Source organism: Crinia signifera, chromosome 6 (assembly GCF_055691185.1).
Source record: "Crinia signifera chromosome 6, ASM5569118v1, whole genome shotgun sequence".
NCBI classification, from domain to species: Eukaryota; Metazoa; Chordata; class Amphibia; order Anura; family Myobatrachidae; genus Crinia; species Crinia signifera.
This window is the reverse complement of record NC_139222.1, coordinates 143,789-169,638: the sequence shown is the minus strand read 5'-3', so window position 1 is coordinate 169,638 and position 25,850 is coordinate 143,789. Positions and strand designations below refer to the sequence as shown.

Sequence of the window (25,850 nt, the reverse complement as noted above, 5' to 3'; positions counted from 1 at the left end):
TATCCCGGCACCATAAGCCGCTCACAGCTAGTCAGCGTATACCCTGTAATGTAACGCAGTATACAGAGAGCCCAATACAACACTGTTAGGGAGATACACGGCGGTGTGAGTACTATCCCAGCACCATAAGCCGCTCACAGCTAGTCAGCGTATACCCTGTAATGTAACGCAATGTACAGAGAGCCCAATACAACACTGTTAGGGAGATACACGGCGGTGTGAGTACTATCCCGGACCATAAGCCGCTCACAGCTTGTCAGCGTATACCCTGTAATGTAACGTAGTGTACAGAGAGCCCAATACAACACTGTTAGGGAGATAGACGGCGGCGTGATTACTATCCCGGCACCATAAGCTGCTCACAGCTAGTCAGCGTATACCCTGTAATGTAACGCAGTGTACAGAGAGCCCAATACAACATTGTTAGGGAGATACACGGCGGTGTGAGTACTATCCCGGCACCATAAGCCACTCACAGCTAGTCAGCGTATACCCTGTAATGTAACGCAATGTACAGAGAGCCCAATACAACACTGTTAGGGAGATAGACGGCGGTGTGAGTACTATCCCGGCACCATAAGCCGCTCACAGCTAGTCAGCGTATACCCTGTAATGTAACGCAGTATACAGAGAGCCCAATACAACACTGTTAGGGAGATACACGGCGGTGTGAGTACTATCCCGGCACCATAAGCCGCTCACAGCTAGTCAGCGTATATCCTGTAATGTAACACAGTGTACAGAGAGCCCAATACAACACTGTTAGGGAGATAGACGGCGGCGTGAGTACTATCCCGGCACCATAAGCCACTCATAGCTAGTCAGCGTATACCCTGTAATGTAACGTAGTGTACAGAGAGCCCAATACAACATTGTTAGGGAGATAGACGGCGGTGTGATTACTATCCCGGCACCATAAGCCACTCACAGCTAGTCAGCGTATACCCTGTAATGTAACGCAGTGTACAGAGAGCCCAATCCAACACTGTTAGGGAGATAGACGGCGGTGTGATTACTATCCCGGCACCATAAGCCACTCACAGCTAGTCAGCGTATATCCTGTAATGTAACGCAGTGTACAGAGAGCCCAATACAACACTGTTAGGGAGATACACGGCGGTGTGAGTACTATCCCGGCACCATAAGCCGCTCACAGCTAGTCAGCGTATACCCTGTAATGTAACGCAGTGTACAGAGAGCCCAATACAACACTGTTAGGGAGATAGACGGCGGTGTGATTACTATCCCGGCACCATAAGCCACTCACAGCTAGTCAGCGTATACCCTGTAATGTAACGCAGTGTACAGAGAGCCCAATACAACACTGTTAGGGAGATAGACGGCGGTGTGAGTACTATCCCGGCACCATAAGCCACTCACAGCTAGTCAGCGTATATCCTGTAATGTAACGCAATGTACAGAGAGCCCAATACAACACTGTTAGGGAGATACACGGCGGTGTGAGTACTATCCTGGCACCATAAGCCGATCACAGCTAGTCAGCGTATACCCTGTAATGTAACGCAGTGTACAGAGAGCCCAATACAACATTGTTAGGGAGATAGACGGCGGTGTGAGTTCTATCCCGGCACCATAAGCCGCTCACAGCTAGTCAGCGTATACCCTGTAATGTAACGCAGTGTACAGAGAGCCCAATACAACACTGTTAGGGAGATACACGGCGGCGTGATTACTATCCCGGCACCATAAGCCACTCACAGCTAGTCAGCGTATACCCTGTAATGTAACGCAGTGTACAGAGAGCCCAATACAACACTGATAGGGAGATACACGGCGGTGTGAGTACTATCCCGGCACCATAAGCCACTCACAGCTAGTCAGCGTATACCCTGTAATGTAACGCAGTGTACAGAGAGCCCAATACAACACTGTTAGGGAGATAGACTGCGGTGTGATTACTATCCCGGCACCATAAGCCACTCACAGCTAGTCAGCGTATATCCTGTAATGTAACGCAGTGTACAGAGAGCCCAATACAACACTGTTAGGGAGATACACGGCGGTGTGAGTACTATCCCGGCACCATAAGCCGCTCACAGCTAATCAGCGTATACCCTGTAATGTAACGCAGTGTATAGAGAGCCCAATACAACACTGTTAGGGAGATACACGGCGGCGTGAGTACTATCCCGGCACCATAAGCCACTCACAGCTAGTCAGAGTATACCCTGTAATGTAACGCAATGTACAGAGAGCCCAATACAACACTGTTAGGGAGATACACGGCGGTGTGAGTACTATCCCGGCACCATAAGCCACTCACAGCTAGTCAGCGTATACCCTGTAATGTAACGCAATGTACAGAGAGCCCAATACAACACTGTTAGGGAGATAGACGGCGGCGTGAGTACTATCCCGGCACCATAAGCCGCTCACAGCTAGTCAGCGTAAACCCTGTAATGTAACGCAGTGTACAGAGAGCCCAATACAACACTGTTAGGGAGATAGACGGCGGTGTGATTACTATCCCGGCACCATAAGCCGCTCACAGCTAGTCAGCGTATACCCTGTAATGTACCGCAGTGTACAGAGAGCCCAATCCAACACTGTTAGGGAGATACACGGCGGTGTGAGTACTATCCCGGCACCATAAGCCACTCACAGCTAGTCAGCGTATACCCTGTAATGTACCGCAGTGTACAGAGAGCCCAATCCAACACTGTTAGGGAGATACACGGCGGTGTGAGTACTATCCCGGCACCATAAGCCACTCACAGCTAGTCAGCGTATACCCTGTAATGTAACGCAATGTACAAAGAGCCCAATACAACACTGTTAGGGAGATAGACGGCGGTGTGATTACTATCCCGGCACCATAAGCCACTCACAGCTAGTCAGCGTATACCCTGTAATGTAACGCAGTGTACAGAGAGCCCAATACAACATTGTTAGGGAGATAGACGGCGGCGTGAGTACTATCCCGGCACCATAAGCCGCTCACAGCTAGTCAGCGTATACCCTGTAATGTAACGCAGTGTACAGAGAGCCCAATACAACACTGATAGGGAGATACACGGCGGTGTGAGTACTATCCCGGCACCATAGGCCGCTCACAGCTAGTCAGCATATACCCTGTAATGTAACGCAGTGTACAGAGAGCCCAATACAACACTGTTAGGGAGATACACGGTGGTGTGAGTACTATCCCGGCACCATAAGCCACTCACAGCTAGTCAGCGTATACCCTGTAATGTAACGCAATGTACAGAGAGCCCAATACAACACTGTTAGGGAGATAGACGGCGGTGTGAGTACTATCCCGGCACCATAAGTCACTCACAGCTAGTCAGCGTATACCCTGTAATGTAACGCAGTGTACAGAGAGCCCAATACAACACTGTTAGGGAGATACACGGCGGTGTGAGTACTATCCCGGCACCATAAGCCACTCACAGCTAGTCAGCGTATACCCTGTAATGTAACGCAATGTACAGAGAGCCCAATACAACACTGTTAGGGAGATAGACGGCGGTGTGAGTACTATCCCGGCACCATAAGCCACTCACAGCTAGTCAGCGTATACCCTGTAATGTAACGCAGTGTACAGAGAGCCCAATACAACATTGTTAGGGAGATAGACGGCGGCGTGATTACTATCCCGGCACCATAAGCCGCTCACAGCTAGTCAGCGTATACCCTGTAATGTAACGCAGTGTACAGAGAGCCCAATACAACATTGTTAGGGAGATAGACGGCGGTGTGAGTACTATCCCGGCACCATAAGCCGCTCACAGCTAGTCAGCATATACCCTGTAATGTAACGCAGTGTACAGAGAGCCCAATACAACACTGTTAGGGAGATAGACGGCGGTGTGAGTACTATCCCGGCACCATAAGCCGCTCACAGCTAGTCAGCGTATACCCTGTAATGTAACGCAGTGTACAGAGAGCCCAATACAACACTGTTAGGGAGATACACGGCGGCATGAGTACTATCCCGGCACCATAAGCCACTCACAGCTAGTCAGCGTATACCCTGTAATGTAACGTAGTGTACAGAGAGCCCAATACAATACTGTTAGGGAGATACACGGCGGTGTGATTACTATCCCGGCACCATAAGCCGCTCACAGCTAGTCAGCGTATACCCTGTAATGTAACGTAGTGTACAGAGAGCCCAATACAACACTGTTAGGGAGATACACGGCGGTGTGAGTACTATCCCGGCACCATAAGCCGCTCACAGCTAGTCAGCGTATACCCTGTAATGTAACGCAGTGTACAGAGAGCCCAATACAACATTGTTAGGGAGATACACGGCGGTGTGAGTACTATCCCAGCACCATAAGCCACTCACAGCTAGTCAGCGTATATCCTGTAATGTAACGTAGTGTACAGAGAGCCCAATACAACATTGTTAGGGAGATAGACGGCGGCGTGAGTACTATCCCTGCACCATAAGCCGCTCACAGCTAGTCAGCGTATACCCTGTAATGTAACGCAGTGTACAGAGAGCCCAATACAACACTGTTAGGGAGATGGACGGCGGCGTGAGTACTATCCCGGCACCATAAGCCACTCACAGCTAGTCAGCGTATACCCTGTAATGTAACGCAGTGTACAGAGAGCCCAATACAACACTGTTAGGGAGATGGACGGCGGCGTGAGTACTATCCCGGCACCATAAGCCACTCACAGCTAGTCAGCGTATACCCTGTAATGTAACGCAGTGTACAGAGAGCCCAATCCAACAATGCTGGGAGATAGACGGCGGTGTGAGTACTATCCCGGCACCATAAGCCGCTCACAGCTAGTCAGCGTATACCCTGTAATGTAACGCAGTGTACAGAGAGCCCAATACAACATTGTTAGGGAGATACACGGCGGCGTGAGTACTATCCCGGCACCATAAGCCGCTCACAGCTAGTCAGCGTATACCCTGTAATGTAACGTAGTGTACAGAGAGCCCAATACAACACTGTTAGGGAGATACACGGCGGTGTGAGTACTATCCCGGCACCATAAGCCACTCACAGCTAGTCAGCGTATACCCTGTAATGTAACGTAGTGTACAGAGAGCCCAATACAACACTGTTAGGGAGATAGACGGCGGCGTGAGTACTATCCCGGCACCATAAGCCACTCACAGCTAGTCAGCGTATACCCTGTAATGTAACGCAGTGTACAGAGAGCCCAATACAACATTGTTAGGGAGATAGACGGCGGTGTGAGTACTATCCCGGCACCATAAGCCGCTCACAGCTAGTCAGCGTATACCCTGTAATGTAACGCAGTGTACAGTGAGCCCAATACAACACTGTTAGGGAGATACACGGCGGCGTGAGTACTATCCCGGCACCATAAGCCGCTCACAGCTAGTCAGCGTATACCCTGTAATGTAACGCAGTGTACAGAGAGCCCAATACAACACTGTTAGGGAGATACACGGTGGCGTGAGTACTATCCCGGCACCATAAGCCGCTCACAGCTAGTCAGCGTATATCCTGTAATGTAACGCAGTGTACAGAGAGCCCAATCCAACAATGCTGGGAGATAGACGGCGGTGTGAGTACTATCCCGGCACCATAAGCCGCTTACAGCTAGTCAGCGTATACCCTGTAATGTAACGCAGTGTACAGAGAGCCCAATACAACACTGTTAGGGAGATACACGGCGGCGTGAATACTATCCCGGCACCATAAGCCGCTCACAGCTAGTCAGCATATACCCTGTAATGTAACGTAGTGTACAGAGAGCCCAATACAACACTGTTAGGGAGATAGACGGCGGTGTGAGTACTATCCCGGCACCATAAGCCACTCACAGCTAGTCAGCGTATACCCTGTAATGTAACGCAGTGTACAGAGAGCCCAATACAACACTGTTAGGGAGATACACGGCGGTGTAAGTACTATCCCGGCACCATAAGCCACTCACAGCTAGTCAGCGTATATCCTGTAATGTAACGCAGTGTACAGAGAGCCCAATACAACACTGTTAGGGAGATACACGGCGGCGTGAATACTATCCCGGCACCATAAGCCGCTCACAGCTAGTCAGCATATACCCTGTAATGTAACGTAGTGTACAGAGAGCCCAATACAACACTGTTAGGGAGATACACGGCGGTGTGAGTACTATCCCGGCACCATAAGCCGCTCACAGCTAGTCAGCGTATATCCTGTAATGTAACGCAGTGTACAGAGAGCCCAATACAACATTGTTAGGGAGATAGACGGCGGTGTGAGTACTATCCCGGCACCATAAGCCGCTCACAGCTAGTCAGCGTATACCCTGTAATGTAACGCAGTGTACAGAGAGCCCAATACAACACTGTTAGGGAGATAGACGGCGGTGTGAGTACTATCCAGGCACCATAAGCCACTCACAGCTAGTCAGCGTATACCCTGTAATGTAACGTAGTGTACAGAGAGCCCAATACAACATTGTTAGGGAGATAGACGGCGGTGTGATTACTATCCCGGCACCATAAGCCGCTCACAGCTAGTCAGCGTATATCCAGAGCCCAATACAACACTGTTAGGGAGATACACGGCGGTGTGAGTACTATCCCGGCACCATAAGCCGCTCACAGCTAGTCAGCGTATACCCTGTAATGTAACGCAGTGTACAGAGAGCCCAATACAACACTGTTAGGGAGATAGACGGCGGTGTGAGTACTATCCCGGCACCATAAGCCACTCACAGCTAGTCAGCGTATATCCTGTAATGTAACGCAGTGTACAGAGAGCCCAATACAACACTGTTAGGGAGATACACGGCGGCGTGAGTACTATCCCGGCACCATAAGCCGCTCACAGCTAGTCAGCATATACCCTGTAATGTAACGTAGTGTACAGAGAGCCCAATACAACACTGTTAGGGAGATACACGGCGGTGTGAGTACTATCCCGGCACCATAAGCCGCTCACAGCTAGTCAGCGTATATCCTGTAATGTAACGCAGTGTACAGAGAGCCCAATACAACATTGTTAGGGAGATAGACGGCGGTGTGAGTACTATCCCGGCACCATAAGCCGCTCACAGCTAGTCAGCGTATACCCTGTAATGTAACGCAGTGTACAGAGAGCCCAATACAACACTGTTAGGGAGATACACGGCGGTGTGAGTACTATCCTGGCACCATAAGCCGCTCACAGCTAGTCAGCGTATACCCTGTAATGTAACGTAGTGTACAGAGAGCCCAATACAACACTGTTAGGGAGATACACGGCGGTGTGATTACTATCCCGGCACCATAAGCCGCTCACAGCTAGTCAGCGTATATCCTGTAATGTAACACAGTGTACAGAGAGCCCAATACAACACTGTTAGGGAGATACACGGTGGTGTGAGTACTATCCCGGCACCATAAGCCGCTCACAGCTAGTCAGCGTATACCCTGTAATGTAACGCAGTGTACAGAGAGCCCAATACAACACTGTTAGGGAGATACACGGCGGCGTGAGTACTATCCCGGCACCATAAGCCACTCACAGCTAGTCAGCGTATACCCTGTAATGTAACGCAGTGTACAGAGAGCCCAATACAACACTGTTAGGGAGATACACGGCGGCGTGAGTACTATCCCGGCACCATAAGCCACTCACAGCTAGTCAGCGTATACCCTGTAATGTAACGCAGTGTACAGAGAGCCCAATACAACATTGTTAGGGAGATAGACGGCGGTGTGAGTACTATCCCGGCACCATAAGCCACTCACAGCTAGTCAGCGTATACCCTGTAATGTAACGCAGTGTACAGAGAGCCCAATACAACATTGTTAGGGAGATACACGGCGGTGTGAGTACTATCCCAGCACCATAAGCCACTCACAGCTAGTCAGCGTATACCCTGTAATGTAACGCAGTGTACAGAGAGCCCAATACAACACTGTTAGGGAGATACACGGCGGTGTGATTACTATCCCGGCACCATAAGCCGCTCACAGCTAGTCAGCGTATACCCTGTAATGTAACGCAGTGTACAGAGAGCCCAATACAACACTGTTAGGGAGATACACGGCGGTGTGAGTACTATCCCGGCACCATAAGCCACTCACAGCTAGTCAGCGTATATCCTGTAATGTAACGCAGTGTACAGAGAGCCCAATACAACACTGTTAGGGAGATACACGGCGGTGTGAGTACTATCCCGGCACCATAAGCCACTCACAGCTAGTCAGCGTATACCCTGTAATGTAACGCAGTGTACAGAGAGCCCAATACAACACTGTTAGGGAGATACACGGCGGTGTGATTACTATCCCGGCACCATAAGCCGCTCACAGCTAGTCAGCGTATACCGTGTAATGTAACGCAGTGTACAGAGAGCCCAATACAACACTGTTAGGGAGATAGACGGCGGTGTGAGTACTATCCCAGCACCATAAGCCACTCACAGCTAGTCAGCGTATACCCTGTAATGTAACGCAGTGTACAGAGAGCCCAATACAACACTGTTAGGGAGATACACGGCGGTGTGAGTACTATCCCGGCACCATAAGCCACTCACACCTAGTCAGCGTATACCCTGTAATGTAACGCAGTGTACAGAGAGCCCAATACAACACTGTTAGGGAGATAGACGGCGGTGTGATTACTATCCCGGCAGCATAAGCCACTCACAGCTAGTCAGCGTATACCCTGTAATGTAACGCAGTGTACAGAGAGCCCAATACAACATTGTTAGGGAGATACACGGCGGTGTGAGTACTATCCCGGCACCATAAGCCACTCACAGCTAGTCAGCGTATACCCTGTAATGTAACGCAGTGTACAGAGAGCCCAATACAACACTGATAGGGAGATAGACGGCGGCGTGAGTACTATCCCGGCACCATAAGCCGCTCACAGCTAGTCAGCGTATACCCTGTAATGTAACGCAATGTACAGAGAGCCCAATACAACATTGTTAGGGAGATACACGGCGGCGTGAGTACTATCCTGGCACCATAAGCCGCTCACAGCTAGTCAGCGTATACCCTGTAATGTAACGTAGTGTACAGAGAGCCCAATACAACACTGTTAGGGAGATACACGGCGGCGTGAGTACTATCCCGGCACCATAAGCCACTCACAGCTAGTCAGCGTATACCCTGTAATGTAACGTAGTGTACAGAGAGCCCAATACAACACTGTTAGGGAGATACAGGGCGGCGTGAGTACTATCCCGGCACCATAAGCCGCTCACAGCTAGTCAGCGTATACCCTGTAATGTAACGCAGTGTACAGAGAGCCCAATACAACACTGTTAGGGAGATACACGGCGGCGTGAGTACTATCCCGGCACCATAAGCCGCTCACAGCTAGTCAGCGTATACCCTGTAATGTAACGTAGTGTACAGAGAGCCCAATACAACACTGTTAGGGAGATACACGGCGGCGTGAGTACTATCCCGGCACCATAAGCCGCTCACAGCTAGTCAGCGTATACCCTGTAATGTAACGTAGTGTACAGAGAGCCCAATACAACACTGATAGGGAGATAGACGGCGGTGTGAGTACTATCCCAGCACCATAAGCCACTCACAGCTAGTCAGCGTATACCCTGTAATGTACCGCAGTGTACAGAGAGCCCAATACAACACTGTTAGGGAGATAGACGGCGGTGTGAGTACTATCCCGGCACCATAAGCCGCTCACAGCTAGTCAGCGTATACCCTGTAATGTAACGCAGTGTACAGAGAGCCCAATACAACATTGTTAGGGAGATAGACGGCGGTGTGAGTACTATCCCGGCACCATAAGCCGCTCACAGCTAGTCAGCGTATACCCTGTAATGTAACGCAGTGTACAGAGAGCCCAATACAACATTGTTAGGGAGATACACGGCGGCGTGAGTACTATCCCGGCACCATAAGCCGCTCACAGCTATTCAGCGTATACCCTGTAATGTAACGTAGTGTACAGAGAGCCCAATACAACACTGTTAGGGAGATACACGGCGGCGTGAGTACTATCCCGGCACCATAAGCCACTCACAGCTAGTCAGCGTATACCCTGTAATGTAACGTAGTGTACAGAGAGCCCAATACAACACTGTTAGGGAGATACACGGCGGCGTGAGTACTATCCCGGCACCATAAGCCGCTCACAGCTAGTCAGCGTATACCCTGTAATGTAACGCAGTGTACAGAGAGCCCAATCCAACAATGCTGGGAGATAGACGGCGGTGTGAGTACTATCCCAGCACCATAAGCCACTCACAGCTAGTCAGCGTATACCCTGTAATGTACCGCAGTGTACAGAGAGCCCAATACAACATTGTTAGGGAGATAGACGGCGGTGTGAGTACTATCCCGGCACCATAAGCCGCTCACAGCTAGTCAGCGTATACCCTGTAATGTAACGCAGTGTACAGAGAGCCCAATACAACACTGTTAGGGAGATACACGGCGGCGTGAGTACTATCCCGGCACCATAAGCCGCTCACAGCTAGTCAGCGTATACCCTGTAATGTAACGCAATGTACAGAGAGCCCAATACAACACTGTTAGGGAGATACACGGCGGTGTGATTACTATCCCGGCACCATAAGCCACTCACAGCTAGTCAGCGTATACCCTGTAATGTAACGCAGTGTACAGAGAGCCCAATACAACATTGTTAGGGAGATACACGGCGGTGTGATTACTATCCCGGCACCATAAGCCACTCACAGCTAGTCAGCGTATACCCTGTAATGTAACGCAGTGTACAGAGAGCCCAATACAACATTGTTAGGGAGATACACGGCGGTGTGAGTACTATCCCGGCACCATAAGCCGCTCACAGCTAGTCAGCGTATACCCTGTAATGTAACGTAGTGTACAGAGAGCCCAATACAACACAGTTAGGGAGATACACGGCGTCGTGAGTACTATCCCGGCACCATAAGCCACTCACAGCTAGTCAGCGTATACCCTGTAATGTAACGCAGTGTACAGAGAGCCCAATACAACACTGTTAGGGAGATACACGGCGGTGTGATTACTATCCCGGCACCATAAGCCACTCACAGCTAGTCAGCGTATACCCTGTAATGTACCGCAGTGTACAGAGAGCCCAATACAACATTGTTAGGGAGATACACGGCGGCGTGAGTACTATCCCGGCACCATAAGCCGCTCACAGCTAGTCAGCGTATACCCTGTGATGTACCGCAGTGTACAGAGAGCCCAATACAACACTGTTAGGGAGATACACGGCGGTGTGAGTACTATCCCGGCACCATAAGCCACTCACAGCTAGTCAGCGTATATCCTGTAATGTAACGCAGTGTACAGAGAGCCCAATCCAACAATGCTGGGAGATAGACGGCGGTGTGAGTACTATCCCAGCACCATAAGCCACTCACAGCTAGTCAGCGTATACCCTGTAATGTACCGCAGTGTACAGAGAGCCCAATACAACATTGTTAGGGAGATAGACAGCGGTGTGAGTACTATCCCGGCACCATAAGCCACTCACAGCTAGTCAGCGTATACCCTGTAATGTAACGCAGTGTACAGAGAGCCCAATACAACACTGTTAGGGAGATACACGGCGGTGTGAGTACTATCCCGGCACCATAAGCCACTCACAGCTAGTCAGCGTATACCCTGTAATGTAACGTAGTGTACAGAGAGCCCAATACAACACTGTTAGGGAGATAGACGGCGGCGTGATTACTATCCCGGCACCATAAGCCACTCACAGCTAGTCAGCGTATACCCTGTAATGTAACGCAGTGTACAGAGAGCCCAATACAACACTGTTAGGGAGATACACGGCGGTGTGAGTACTATCCCGGCACCATAAGCCGCTCACAGCTAGTCAGCGTATACCCTGTAATGTAACGTAGTGTACAGAGAGCCCAATACAACACTGTTAGGGAGATAGACGGCGGCGTGATTACTATCCCGGCACCATAAGCCGCTCACAGCTAGTCAGCATATACCCTGTAATGTAACGCAGTGTACAGAGAGCCCAATACAACATTGTTAGGGAGATACACGGCGGTGTGAGTACTATCCCGGCACCATAAGCCGCTCACAGCTAGTCAGCGTATACCCTGTAATGTAACGCAGTGTACAGAGAGCCCAATACAACACTGTTAGGGAGATACACGGCGGTGTGAGTACTATCCCGGCACCATAAGCCGCTCACAGCTAGTCAGCATATACCCTGTAATGTAACGTAGTGTACAGAGAGCCCAATACAACATTGTTAGGGAGATAGACGGCGGCGTGAGTACTATCCCGGCACCATAAGCCGCTCACAGCTAGTCAGCGTATACCCTGTAATGTACCGCAGTGTACAGAGAGCCCAATACAACACTGATAGGGAGATACACGGCGGTGTGAGTACTATCCCGGCACCATAAGCCACTCACAGCTAGTCAGCGTATACCCTGTAATGTAACGCAGTGTACAGAGAGCCCAATACAACACTGTTAGGGAGATAGACGGCGGTGTGAGTACTATCCCGGCACCATAAGCCACTCACAGCTAGTCAGCGTATACCCTGTAATGTAACGCAGTGTACAGAGAGCCCAATACAACACTGTTAGGGAGATACACGGCGGTGTGAGTACTATCCCGGCACCATAAGCCACTCACAGCTAGTCAGCGTATACCCTGTAATGTAACGCAGTGTACAGAGAGCCCAATACAACACTGTTAGGGAGATACACGGCGGTGTGATTACTATCCCAGCACCATAAGCTGCTCACAGCTAGTCAGCGTATACCCTGTAATGTAACGCAGTGTACAGAGAGCCCAATACAACACTGATAGGGAGATAGACGGCGGTGTGATTACTATCCCGGCACCCTAAGCCACTCACAGCTAGTCAGCGTATATCCTGTAATGTAACGCAGTGTACAGAGAGCCCAATACAACACTGATAGGGAGATAGACGGCGGTGTGATTACTATCCCGGCACCATAAGCCGCTCACAGCTAGTCAGCATATACCCTGTAATGTAACGTAGTGTACAGAGAGCCCAATACAACACTGTTAGGGAGATACACGGCGGTGTGAGTACTATCCCAGCACCATAAGCCGCTCACAGCTAGTCAGAGTATACCCTGGAATGTAACGTAGTGTACAGAGAGCCCAATACAACACTGTTAGGGAGATACACGGCGGTGTGATTACTATCCCGGCACCATAAGCCGCTCACAGCTAGTCAGCGTATACCCTGTAATGTAACGCAGTGTACAGAGAGCCCAATACAACACTGTTAGGGAGATACACGGCAGCGTGAGTACTATCCCGGCACCATAAGCCGCTCACAGCTAGTCAGCGTATACCCTGTAATGTAACGTAGTGTACAGAGAGCCCAATACAACATTATTATGGAGATACACGGCGGCGTGAGTACTATCCCGGCACCATAAGCCGCTCACAGCTAGTCAGCGTATACCCTGTAATGTAACGTAGTGTACAGAGAGCCCAATACAACACTGATAGGGAGATACACGGCGGCGTGATTACTATCCCGGCACCATAAGCCGCTCACAGCTAGTCAGCGTATATCCTGTAATGTAACGCAGTGTACAGAGAGCCCAATACAACACTGTTAGGGAGATACACGGCGGCGTGATTACTATCCCGGCACCATAAGCCGCTCACAGCTAGTCAGCGTATATCCTGTAATGTACCGCAGTGTACAGAGAGCCCAATACAACACTGTTAGGGAGATAGACGGCGGTGTGATTACTATCCCGGCACCATAAGCCGCTCACAGCTAGTCAGCGTATACCCTGTAATGTAACGTAGTGTACAGAGAGCCCAATACAACACTGTTAGGGAGATAGACGGCGGTGTGAGTACTATCCCGGCACCATAAGCCGCTCACAGCTAGTCAGCGTATACCCTGTAATGTAACGCAGTGTACAGAGAGCCCAATACAACACTGTTAGGGAGATAGACGGCGGTGTGAGTACTATCCCGGCACCATAAGCCGCTCACAGCTAGTCAGCGTATACCCTGTAATGTAACGCAGTGTACAGAGAGCCCAATACAACACTGATAGGGAGATAGACGGCGGTGTGAGTACTATCCCGGCACCATAAGCCGCTCACAGCTAGTCAGCGTATACCCTGTAATGTAACGCAATGTACAGAGAGCCCAATACAACACTGTTAGGGAGATAGACGGCGGTGTGATTACTATCCCGGCACCATAAGCCGCTCACAGCTAGTCAGCGTATACCCTGTAATGTAACGCAGTGTACAGAGAGCCCAATACAACACTGTTAGGGAGATAGACGGCGGTGTGATTACTATCCCGGCACCATAAGCCGCTCACAGCTAGTCAGCGTATACCCTGTAATGTAACGCAGTGTACAGAGAGCCCAATACAACACTGTTAGGGAGATACACGGCGGTGTGATTACTATCCCGGCACCATAAGCCACTCACAGCTAGTCAGCGTATACCCTGTAATGTAACGCAGTGTACAGAGAGCCCAATACAACATTGTTAGGGAGATAGACGGCGGCGTGAGTACTATCCCGGCACCATAAGCCACTCACAGCTAGTCAGCGTATACCCTGTAATGTAACGCAGTGTACAGAGAGCCCAATACAACATTGTTAGGGAGATAGACGGCGGCGTGAGTACTATCCCGGCACCATACGCCACTCACAGCTAGTCAGCGTATACCCTGTAATGTACCGCAGTGTACAGAGAGCCCAATACAACACTGTTAGGGAGATAGACGGCGGTGTGAGTACTATCCCGGCACCATAAGCCGCTCACAGCTAGTCAGCGTATACCCTGTAATGTAACGCAGTGTACAGAGAGCCCAATACAACACTGTTAGGGAGATAGACGGCGGTGTGAGTACTATCCCGGCACCATAAGCCACTCACAGCTAGTCAGCGTATACCCTGTAATGTAACGCAGTGTACAGAGAGCCCAATACAACACTGTTAGGGAGATACACGGCGGTGTGAGTACTATCCCGGCACCATAAGCCACTCACAGCTAGTCAGCGTATACCCTGTAATGTAACGCAGTGTACAGAGAGCCCAATACAACACTGTTAGGGAGATACACGGCGGCGTGAGTACTATCCCAGCACCATAAGCTGCTCACAGCTAGTCAGCGTATACCCTGTAATGTAACGCAGTGTACAGAGAGCCCAATACAACATTGTTAGGGAGATAGACGGCGGTGTGAGTACTATCCCGGCACCATAAGCCGCTCACAGCTAGTCAGCGTATACCCTGTAATGTAACGCAGTGTACAGAGAGCCCAATACAACACTGTTAGGGAGATACACGGCGGTGTGAGTACTATCCCGGCACCATAAGCCGCTCACAGCTAGTCAGCGTATACCCTGTAATGTAACGCAGTGTACAGAAAGCCCAATACAACACTGATAGGGAGATAGACGGCGGTGTGATTACTATCCCGGCACCATAAGCCGCTCACAGCTAGTCAGCGTATACCCTGTAATGTAACGCAGTGTACAGAGAGCCCAATACAACACTGTTAGGGAGATAGACGGCGGTGTGATTACTATCCCGGCACCATAAGCCACTCACAGCTAGTCAGCGTATACCCTGTAATGTAACGTAGTGTACAGAGAGCCCAATACAACACTGATAGGGAGATACACGGCGGTGTGATTACTATCCCGGCACCATAAGCCACTCACAGCTAGTCAGCGTATACCCTGTAATGTAACGCAGTGTACAGAGAGCCCAATACAACATTGTTAGGGAGATACACGGCGGCGTGAGTACTATCCCGGCACCATAAGCCGCTCACAGCTAGTCAGCATATACCCTGTAATGTAACGCAGTGTACAGAGAGCCCAATACAACACTGTTAGGGAGATAGACGGCGGTGTGAGTACTATCCCGGCACCATAAGCCGCTCACAGCTAGTCAGTGTATACCCTGTAATGTAACGTAGTGTACAGAGAGCCCAATACAACACTGATAGGGAGATACACGGCGGTGTGAGTACTATCCCGGCACCATAAGCCGCTCACAGCTAGTCAGCGTATACCCTGTAATGTAACGTAGTGTACAGAGAGCCCAATACAACACTGATAGGGAGATACACGGCGGTGTGATTACTATCCCGGCACCATAAGCTGCTCACAGCTAGTCAGCGTATACCCTGTAATGTAACGTAGTGTACAGAGAGCCCAATACAACACTGATAGGGAGATACACGGCGGTGTGAGTACTATCCCGGCACCATAAGCCGCTCACAGCTAGTCAGCGTATACCCTGTAATGTAACGTAGTGTACAGAGAGCCCAATACAACACTGTTAGGGAGATACACGGCGGCGTGATTACTATCCCGGCACCATAAGCCACTCACAGCTAGTCAGCGTATACCCTGTAATGTAACGCAATGTACAGAGAGCCCAATACAACACTGTTAGGGAGATACACGACGGCGTGAGTACTATCCCAGCACCATAAGCCGCTCACAGCTAGTCAGCGTATACCCTGTAATGTAACGCAGTGTACAGAGAGCCCAATACAACACTGTTAGGGAGATAGATGGCGGCGTGAGTACTATCCCGGCACCATAAGCCGCTCACAGCTAGTCAGCGTATACCCTGTAATGTAACGCAGTGTACAGAGAGCCCAATACAACACTGTTAGGGAGATACACGGCGGTGTGAGTACTATCCCGGCACCATAAGCCACTCACAGCTAGTCAGCGTATATCCTGTAAGGTAACGCAGTGTACAGAGATTGGTGCAATGCTACAGCCACACCTACCTGATCCTCCTGTGGGGTCCTGTGATTCTCCTCTGTACAATCCTGGGAATACAGAGGACGGGGACATCTCTCTGGGGTATTCCTGTTACTGGGCCCATCTGTAGGAGACACACAGTGACTGAGGACATGGTATATATGTGATTATCCTGGGAATACAGAGGACGGGGACATCTCTCTGGGGTATTCCTGTTACTGGCCCATCTGTAGGAGACACGCAGTGACTGAGTACATTGTATATATGTGATTATCCTGGGAATACAGAGGACGGGGACATCTCTCTGGGGTATTCCTGTTACTGGCTCATCTGTAGGAGACACACAGTGACTGAGGACATGGTATATATGTGATTATCCTGGGAATACAGAGGACGGGGACATCTCTCTGGGGTATTCCTGTTACTGGGCCCATCTGTAGGAGACACGCAGTGACTGAGGACATGGTATATATGTGATTATCCTGGGAATACAGAGGACGGGGACATCTCTCTGGGGTATTCCTGTTACTGGCTCATCTGTAGGAGACACACAGTGACTGATGACATTGTATATATGTGATTATCCTGGGAATACAGAGGACGGGGACATCTCTCTGGGGTATTCCTGTTACTGGGCCCATCTGTAGGAGACACGCAGTGACTGAGGACATGGTATATATGTGATTATCCTGGGAATACAGAGGACGGGGACATCTCTCTGCGGTATTCCTGTTACTGGCCCCATCTGTAGGAGACACGCAGTGACTGAGGATATTGTATATATGTGATTATCCTGGGAATACAGAGGACGGGGACATCTCTCTGGGGTATTCCTGTTACTAGCCCATCTGTAGGAGACACACAGTGACTGAGGACATGGTATATATGTGATTATCCTGGGAATACAGAGGACGGGGACATCTCTCTGGGGTATTCCTGTTACTGGGCCCATCTGTAGGAGACACACAGTGACTGAGGACATGGTATATATGTGATTATCCTGGGAATACAGAGGACGGGGACATCTCTCTGGGGTATTCCTGTTACTGGCCCCATCTGTAGGAGACAAGCAGTGACTGAGTACATGGTATATATGTGATTATCCTGGGAATACAGAGGACGGAGACATCTCTCTGGGGTATTCCTGTTACTGGCCCCATCTGTAGGAGACACGCAGTGACTGAGGACATGGTATATATGTGATTATCCTGGGAATACAGAGGACGGGGACATCTCTCTGGGGTATTCCTGTTACTGGGCCCATCTGTAGGAGACACGCAGTGACTGAGGACATTGTATATATGTGATTATCCTGGGAATACAGAGGACGGGGACATCTCTCTGGGGTATTCCTGTTACTGGGCCCATCTGTAGGAGACACACAGTGACTGAGGACATTGTATATATGTGATTATCCTGGGAATACAGGGGACGGGGACATCTCTCTGGGGTATTCCTGTTACTGGCCCCATCTGTAGGAGACACGCAGTGACTGAGGACATTGTATATATGTGATTATCCTGGGAATACAGAGGACGGGGACATCTCTCTGGGGTATTCCTGTTACTGGCCCCATCTGTAGGAGACACGCAGTGACTGAGGACATGGTATATATGTGATTATCCTGGGAATACAGAGGACGGGGACATCTCTCTGGGGTATTCCTGTTACTGGCCCATCTGTAGGAGACACACAGTGACTGAGTACATGGTATATATGTGATTATCCTGGGAATACAGGGGATGGGGACATCTCTCTGGGGTATTCCTGTTACTGGGCCCATCTGTAGGAGACACACAGTGACTGAGGACATTGTATATATGTGATTATCCTGGGAATACAGAGGACGGGGACATCTCTCTGGGGTATTCCTGTTACTGGGCCCATCTGTAGGAGACACGCAGTGACTGAGGACATTGTATATATGTGATTATCCTGGGAATACAGAGGACGGGGACATCTCTCTGGGGTATTCCTGTTACTGGGCCCATCTGTAGGAGACACGCAGTGACTGAGGACATGGTATATATGTGATTATCCTGGCAATACAGAGGACGGGGACATCTCTCTGGGGTATTCCTGTTACTGGGCCCATCTGTAGGAGACACACAGTGACTGAGGACATGGCATATATGTGATTAACCTGGGAATACAGAGGACGGGGACATCTCTCTGGGGTATTCCTGTGACTGGCCCCATCTGTAGGAGACACAGTGACTGAGGACATTGTATATATGTGATTATCCTGGGAATACAGAGGACGGGGACATCTCTCTGGGGTATTCCTGTTACTGGTCCCATCTGTAGGAGACACGCAGTGACTGAGGACATTGTATATATGTGATTATCCTGGGAATACAGAGGACGGGGACATCTCTCTGGGGTATCTCTGTTACTGGCCACATCTGTAGGAGACACACAGTGACTGAGGACATGGTATATATGTGATTATCCTGGGAATACAGAGGACGGGGACATCTCTCTGGGGTATTCCTGTTACTGGGCCCATCTGTAGGAGACACACAGTGACTGAGGACATTGTATATATGTGATTATCCTGGGAATACAGAGGACGGGGACATCTCTCTGGGGTATTCCTGTTACTGGCCCATCTGTAGGAGAGACACAGTGACTGAGTACATGGTATATATGTGATTATCCTGGGAATACAGAGGACGGGGACATCTCTCTGGGGTATTCCTGTTACTGGGCCCATCTGTAGGAGACACACAGTGACTGAGAACATTGTATATATGTGATTATCCTGGGAATACAGAGGACGGGGACATATCTCTGGGGTATTCCTGTTACTGGCCCATCTGTAGGAGACACGCAGTGACTGAGGACATTGTATATATGTGATTATCCTGGGAATACAGAGGACGGGGACATCTCTCTGGGGTATTCCTATTACTGGGCCCATCTGTAGGAGACACGCAGTGACTGAGTACATTGTATATATGTGATTATCCTGGTAATACAGAGGACGGGGACATCTCTCTGGGGTATTCCTGTTACTGGGCCCATCTGTAGGAGACACACAGTGACTGAGGACATTGTATATATGTGATTATCCTGGGAATACAGAGGACGGGGACATCTCTCTGGGGTATTCCTGATACTGGGCCCATCTGTAGGAGACACACAGTGACTGAGGACATTGTATATATGTGATTATCCTGGGAATACAGAGGACGGGGACATCTCTCTGGGGTATTCCTGTTACTGGGCCCATCTGTAGGAGACACGCAGTGACTGAGAACATTGTATATATGTGATTATCCTGGAAATACAGAGGACGGGGACATATCTCTGGGGTATTCCTGTTACTGGCCCCATCTGTAGGAGACACGCAGTGACTGAGGACATGGTATATATGTGATTATCCTGGGAATACAGAGGACGGGGACATCTCTCTGGGGTATTCCTGTTACTGGGCCCATCTGTAGGAGACACACAGTGACTGAGGACATGGTATATATGTGATTATCCTGGGAATACAGAGGACGGGGACATCTCTCTGGGGTATCTGTTACTGGGCCCATCTGTAGGAGACACACAGTGACTGAGGACATGGTATATATGTGATTATCCTGGGAATACAGAGGACGGGGACATCTCTCTGGGGTATTCCTGTTACTGGCCCCATCTGTAGGAGACACGCAGTGACTGAGGACATGGTATATATGTGATTATCCTGGGAATACAGAGGACGGGGACATCTCTCTGGGGTATTCCTGTTACTGGCCCCATCTGCAGGAGACACGCAGTGACTGAGTACATGGTATATATGTGATTATCCTGGGAATACAGAGGACGGGGACATCTCTCTGGGGTATCTCTGTTACTGGGCACATCTGTAGGAGACACACAGTGACTGAGGACATTGTATATATGTGATTATCCTGGGAATACAGAGGACGGGGACATCTCTCTGGGGTATTCCTGTTACTGGGCCCATCTGTAGGAGACACGCAGTGACTGAGGACATTGTATATATGTGATTATCCTGGGAATACAGAGGACGGGGACATCTCTCTGGGGTATTCCTGTTACTGGCCCCATCTGTAGGAGACACACAGTGACTGAGGACATTGTATATATGTGATTATCCTGGGAATACAGAGGACGGGGACATCTCTCTGGGGTATTCCTGTTACTGGGCCCATCTGTAGGAGACACACAGTGACTGAGGACATTGTGTATATGTGATTATCCTGGGAATACAGAGGACGGGGACATCTCTCTGGGGTATTCCTGTTACTGGGCCCATCTGTAGGAGACACACAGTGACTGAGGACATTGTATATATGTGATTATCCTGGGAATACAGAGGACGGGGACATCTCTCTGGGGTATTCCTATTACTGGGCCCATCTGTAGGAGACACGCAGTGACTGAGGACATTGTATATATGTGATTATCCTGGTAATACAGAGGACGGGGACATCTCTCTGGGGTATTCCTGTTACTGGGCCCATCTGTAGGAGACACGCAGTGACTGAGGACATTGTATATATGTGATTATCCTGGGAATACAGAGGACGGGGACATCTCTCTGGGGTATTCCTGTTACTGGGCCCATCTGTAGGAGACACACAGTGACTGAGGACATTGTATATATGTGATTATCTTGGGAATACAGAGGACGGGGACATCTCTCTGGGGTATTTCTGTTAATGGGCCCATCTGTAGGAGACACACAGTGACTGAGGACATGGTATATATGTGATTATCCTGGGAATACAGAGGACAGGGACATCTCTCTGGGGTATTCCTGTTACTGGCCCATCTGTAGGAGACACGCAGTGACTGAGGACATGGTATATATGTGATTATCCTGGGAATACAGAGGACGGGGACATCTCTCTGGGGTATTCCTGTTACTGGGCCCATCTGTAGGAGACACGCAGTTACTGAGGACATGGTATATATGTGATTATCCTGGGAATACAGGGGACGGGGACATCTCTCTGGGGTATCTCTGTTACTGGCCCCATCTGTAGGAGACACACAGTGACTGAGGACATGGTATATATGTGATTATCCTGGGAATACAGAGGACGGTGACATCTCTCTGGGGTATTCCTGTTACTGGGCCCATCTGTAGGAGACACACAGTGACTGAGGACATTGTATATATGTGATTATCCTGGGAATACAGAGGACGGGGACATCTCTCTGGGGTATTCCTGTTACTGGGCCCATCTGTAGGAGACACACAGTGACTGAGGATATGGTATATATGTGATTATCCTGGGAATACAGAGGACGGGGACATCTCTCTGGGGTATTCCTGTTACTGGCCCCATCTGTAGGAGACACGCAGTGACTGAGTACATGGTATATATGTGATTATCCTGGGAATACAGAGGACGGGGACATCTCTCTGGGGTATTCCTGTTACTGGGCCCATCTGTAGGAGACACGCAGTGACTGAGGACATGGTATATATATGATTATCCTGGGAATACAGAGGACGGGGACATCTCTCTGGGGTATTCCTGTTACTGGCTCATCTGTAGGAGACACACAGTGACTGAGTACATGGTATATATGTGATTATCCTGGGAATACAGAGGACGGGGACATCTCTCTGGGGTATTCCTGTTAATGGGCCCATCTGTAGGAGACACACAGTGACTGAGGACATGGTATATATGTGATTATCCTGGGAATACAGAGGACAGGGACATCACTCTGGGGTATTCCTGTTACTGGCCCCAACTGTAGGAGACACGCAGTGACTGAGTACATTGTATATATGTGATTATCCTGGGAATACAGAGGACGGGGACATCTCTCTGGGGTATTCCTGTTACTGGGCCCATCTGTAGGAGACACACAGTGACTGAGTACATGGTATATATGTGATTATCCTGGGAATACAGAGGACGGGGACATCTCTCTGGGGTATTCCTGTTACTGGGCCCATCTGTAGGAGACACGCAGTGACTGAGGACATGGTATATATGTGATTATCCTGGGAATACAGAGGACGGGGACATCTCTCTGGGGTATTCCTGTTACTGGGCCCATCTGTAGGAGACACGCAGTGACTGAGGACATGGTATATACGTGATTATCCTGGGAATACAGAGGACGGGGACATCTCTCTGGGGTATTCCTGTTACTGGGCCCATCTGTAGGAGACACACAGTGACTGAGGACATTGTATATATGTGATTATCCTGGGAATACAGAGGACGGGGACATCTCTCTGGGGTATTCCTGTTACTGGGCCCATCTGTAGGAGACACAGTGACTGAGGACATTGTATATATGTGATTATCCTGGGAATACAGAGGACGGGGACATCTCTCTGGGGTATTCCTGTTACTGGGCCCATCTGTAGGAGACACACAGTGACTGAGGACATTGTATATGTGTGATTATCCTGGGAATACAGAGGACGGGGACATCTCTCTGGGGTATTCCTGTTACTGGGCCCATCTGTAGGAGACACACAGTGACTGAGGACATGGTATATATATGTGATTATCCTGGGAATACAGAGGACGGGGACATCTCTCTGGGGTATTCCTGTTACTGGCTCATCTGTAGGAGACACGCAGTGACTGAGGACATAGTATATATGTGATTATCCTGGGAATACAGAGGACGGGGACATCTCTCTGGGGTATTCCTGTTACTGGGCCCATCTGTAGGAGACAAACAGTGACTGAGGACATTGTATATATGTGATTATCCTGGGAATACAGAGGACGGGGACATCTCTCTGGGGTATTCCTGTTACTGGCTCATCTGTAGGAGACACGCAGTGACTGAGGACATAGTATATATGTGATTATCCTGGGAATACAGAGGACGGGGACATCTCTCTGGGGTATTCCTGTTACTGGCTCATCTGTAGGAGACACGCAGTGACTGAGGAAATGGCATATATGTGATTAACCTGGGAATACAGAGGACGGGGACATCTCTCTGGGGTAGTCCTGTTACTGGGCCCATCTGTAGGAGACACAGTGACTGAGGACATTGTATATATGTGATTATCCTGGGAATACAGAGGACGGGGACATCTCTCTGGGGTATTCCTGTTACTGGGCCCATCTGTAGGAGACACACAGTGACTGAGGACATTGTATATATGTGATTATCCTGGGAATACAGAGGACGGGGACATCTCTCTGGGGTATCTCTGTTACTGGGCCCATCTGTAGGAGACACACAGTGACTGAGGACATTGTATATATGTGATTATCCTGGGAATACAGAGGACGGGGACATCTCTCTGGGGTATTCCTGTTACTGGGCCCATCTGAAGGAGACACGCAGTGACTGAGGTCATTGTATATATGTGATAATCCTGGGAATACAGAGGACGAGGACATCTCTCTGGTGTATTCCTGTTACTGGGCTCATCTGTAGGAGACACGCAGTGACTGAGGACATGGTATATATGTGATAATCCTGGGAATACAGAGGACGGGGACATCTCTCTGGGGTATTCCTGTTACTGGCCCATCTGTAGGAGACACGCAGTGACTGAGGACATTGTATATATGTGATTATCCTGGGAATACAGAGGACGGGGACATCTCTCTGGGGTATTCCTGTTACTGGGCCCATCTGTAGGAGACACGCAGTGACTGAGGACATGGTATATATGTGATTATCCTGGGAATACAGAGGACGGGGACATCTCTCTGGGGTATTCCTGTTACTGGGCCCATCTGTAGGAGACACGCAGTGACTGAGGACATGGTATATATGTGATTATCCTGGGAATACAGAGGACGGGGACATCTCTCTGGGGTATTCCTGTTACTGGTCCCATCTGTAGGAGACACGCAGTGACTGAGGACATTGTATATATGTGATTATCCTGGGAATACAGAGGACGGGGACATCTCTCTGGGGTATTCCTGTTACTGGGCCCATCTGTAGGAGACACACAGTGACTGAGTACATGGTATATATGTGACTATCCTGGGAATACAGAGGACGGGGACATCTCTCTGGGGTATTCCTGTTACTGGGCCCATCTGTAGGAGACACGCAGTGACTGAGGACATTGTATATATGTGATTATCCTGGGAATACAGAGGACAGGGACATCTCTCTCGGGTATTCCTGTTACTGGGCCCATCTGTAGGAGACACACAGTGACTGAGTACATTGTATCTATGTGATTATCCTGGGAATACAGAGGACGGGGACATCTCTCTGGGGTATTCCTGTTACTGGGCCCATCTGTAGGAGACACACAGTGACTGAGGACATTGTATATATGTGATTATCCTGGGAATACAGAGGACAGGGACATCTCTCTGGGGTATCTCTGTTACTGGGCCCATCTGTAGTAGACACGCAGTGACTGAGGACATTGTATATATGTGATTATCCTGGGAATACAGAGGACGGGGACATCTCTCTGGGGTATCTCTGTTACTGGGCCCATCTGTAGGAGACACACAGTGACTGAGGACATGGTATATATGTGATTATCCTGGGAATACAGAGGACGGGGACATCTCTCTGGGGTATATCTGTTACTGGGCCCATCTGTAGGAGACACACAGTGACTGAGGACATTGTATATATGTGATTATCCTGGGAATACAGAGGACGGGGACATCTCTCTGGGGTATTCCTGTTACTGGGCCCATCTGTAGGAGACACACAGTGACTGAGGACATGGTATATATGTGATTATCCTGGGAATACAGAGGACGGGGACATCTCTCTGGGGTATTCCTGTTACTGGGCCCATCTGTAGGAGACACAGTGACTGAGGACATTGTATATATGCGATTATCAGATGCTGGGTGTATATAGGGGACCCCAATACCTACTCTCCCCTGTACAATAAATGTCTCCTCTTACCCAGTGATGTGAGGGGCCGGTGATTCTCCATCATCACGTCCTTGTACAGACCCCTGTGTTCCTCTATAGACTCCCCCTCCTGCATGGAGAGATAGACAGTGACATCCTCACACGTTATAGGAAACTGACACACACAATGATACAGTCATCACCCAGACACATCCCCCCGGTGTTACTGTATAACGTCCCATTCCCATCATTCACCTCTCCGGTCACATACCCGGTGTTACAGTATAACGTCCCAGCAGTCACCTCTCCGGTCACATCCCCGGTGTTACTGTGTAATGTCCTATTCCAAGCAGTCACCTCTCCGGTCACATCCCCGGTGTTACTGTATAACGTCCTA

General features: G+C 49.6%; 1 protein-coding gene across 3 annotated transcripts in view; it reads right to left on the bottom strand.

The window, feature by feature from the left end:
* Positions 1-25,850, bottom strand: part of LOC146009833 (uncharacterized) — a 72,520-nt gene that overhangs the window by 28,991 nt on the left and 17,679 nt on the right. For all 3 annotated transcript variants that reach the window (XM_083150359.1, XM_083150361.1, XM_083150358.1), the window contains 2 exons: positions 25,505-25,583; positions 16,681-16,778 (listed from right to left, as the gene is read on the bottom strand). In XM_083150359.1, coding sequence (XP_083006485.1) covers positions 16,681-16,778; positions 25,505-25,583 — 177 coding nt within the window. The remainder of the gene's footprint in view (positions 1-16,680; positions 16,779-25,504; positions 25,584-25,850) is intronic.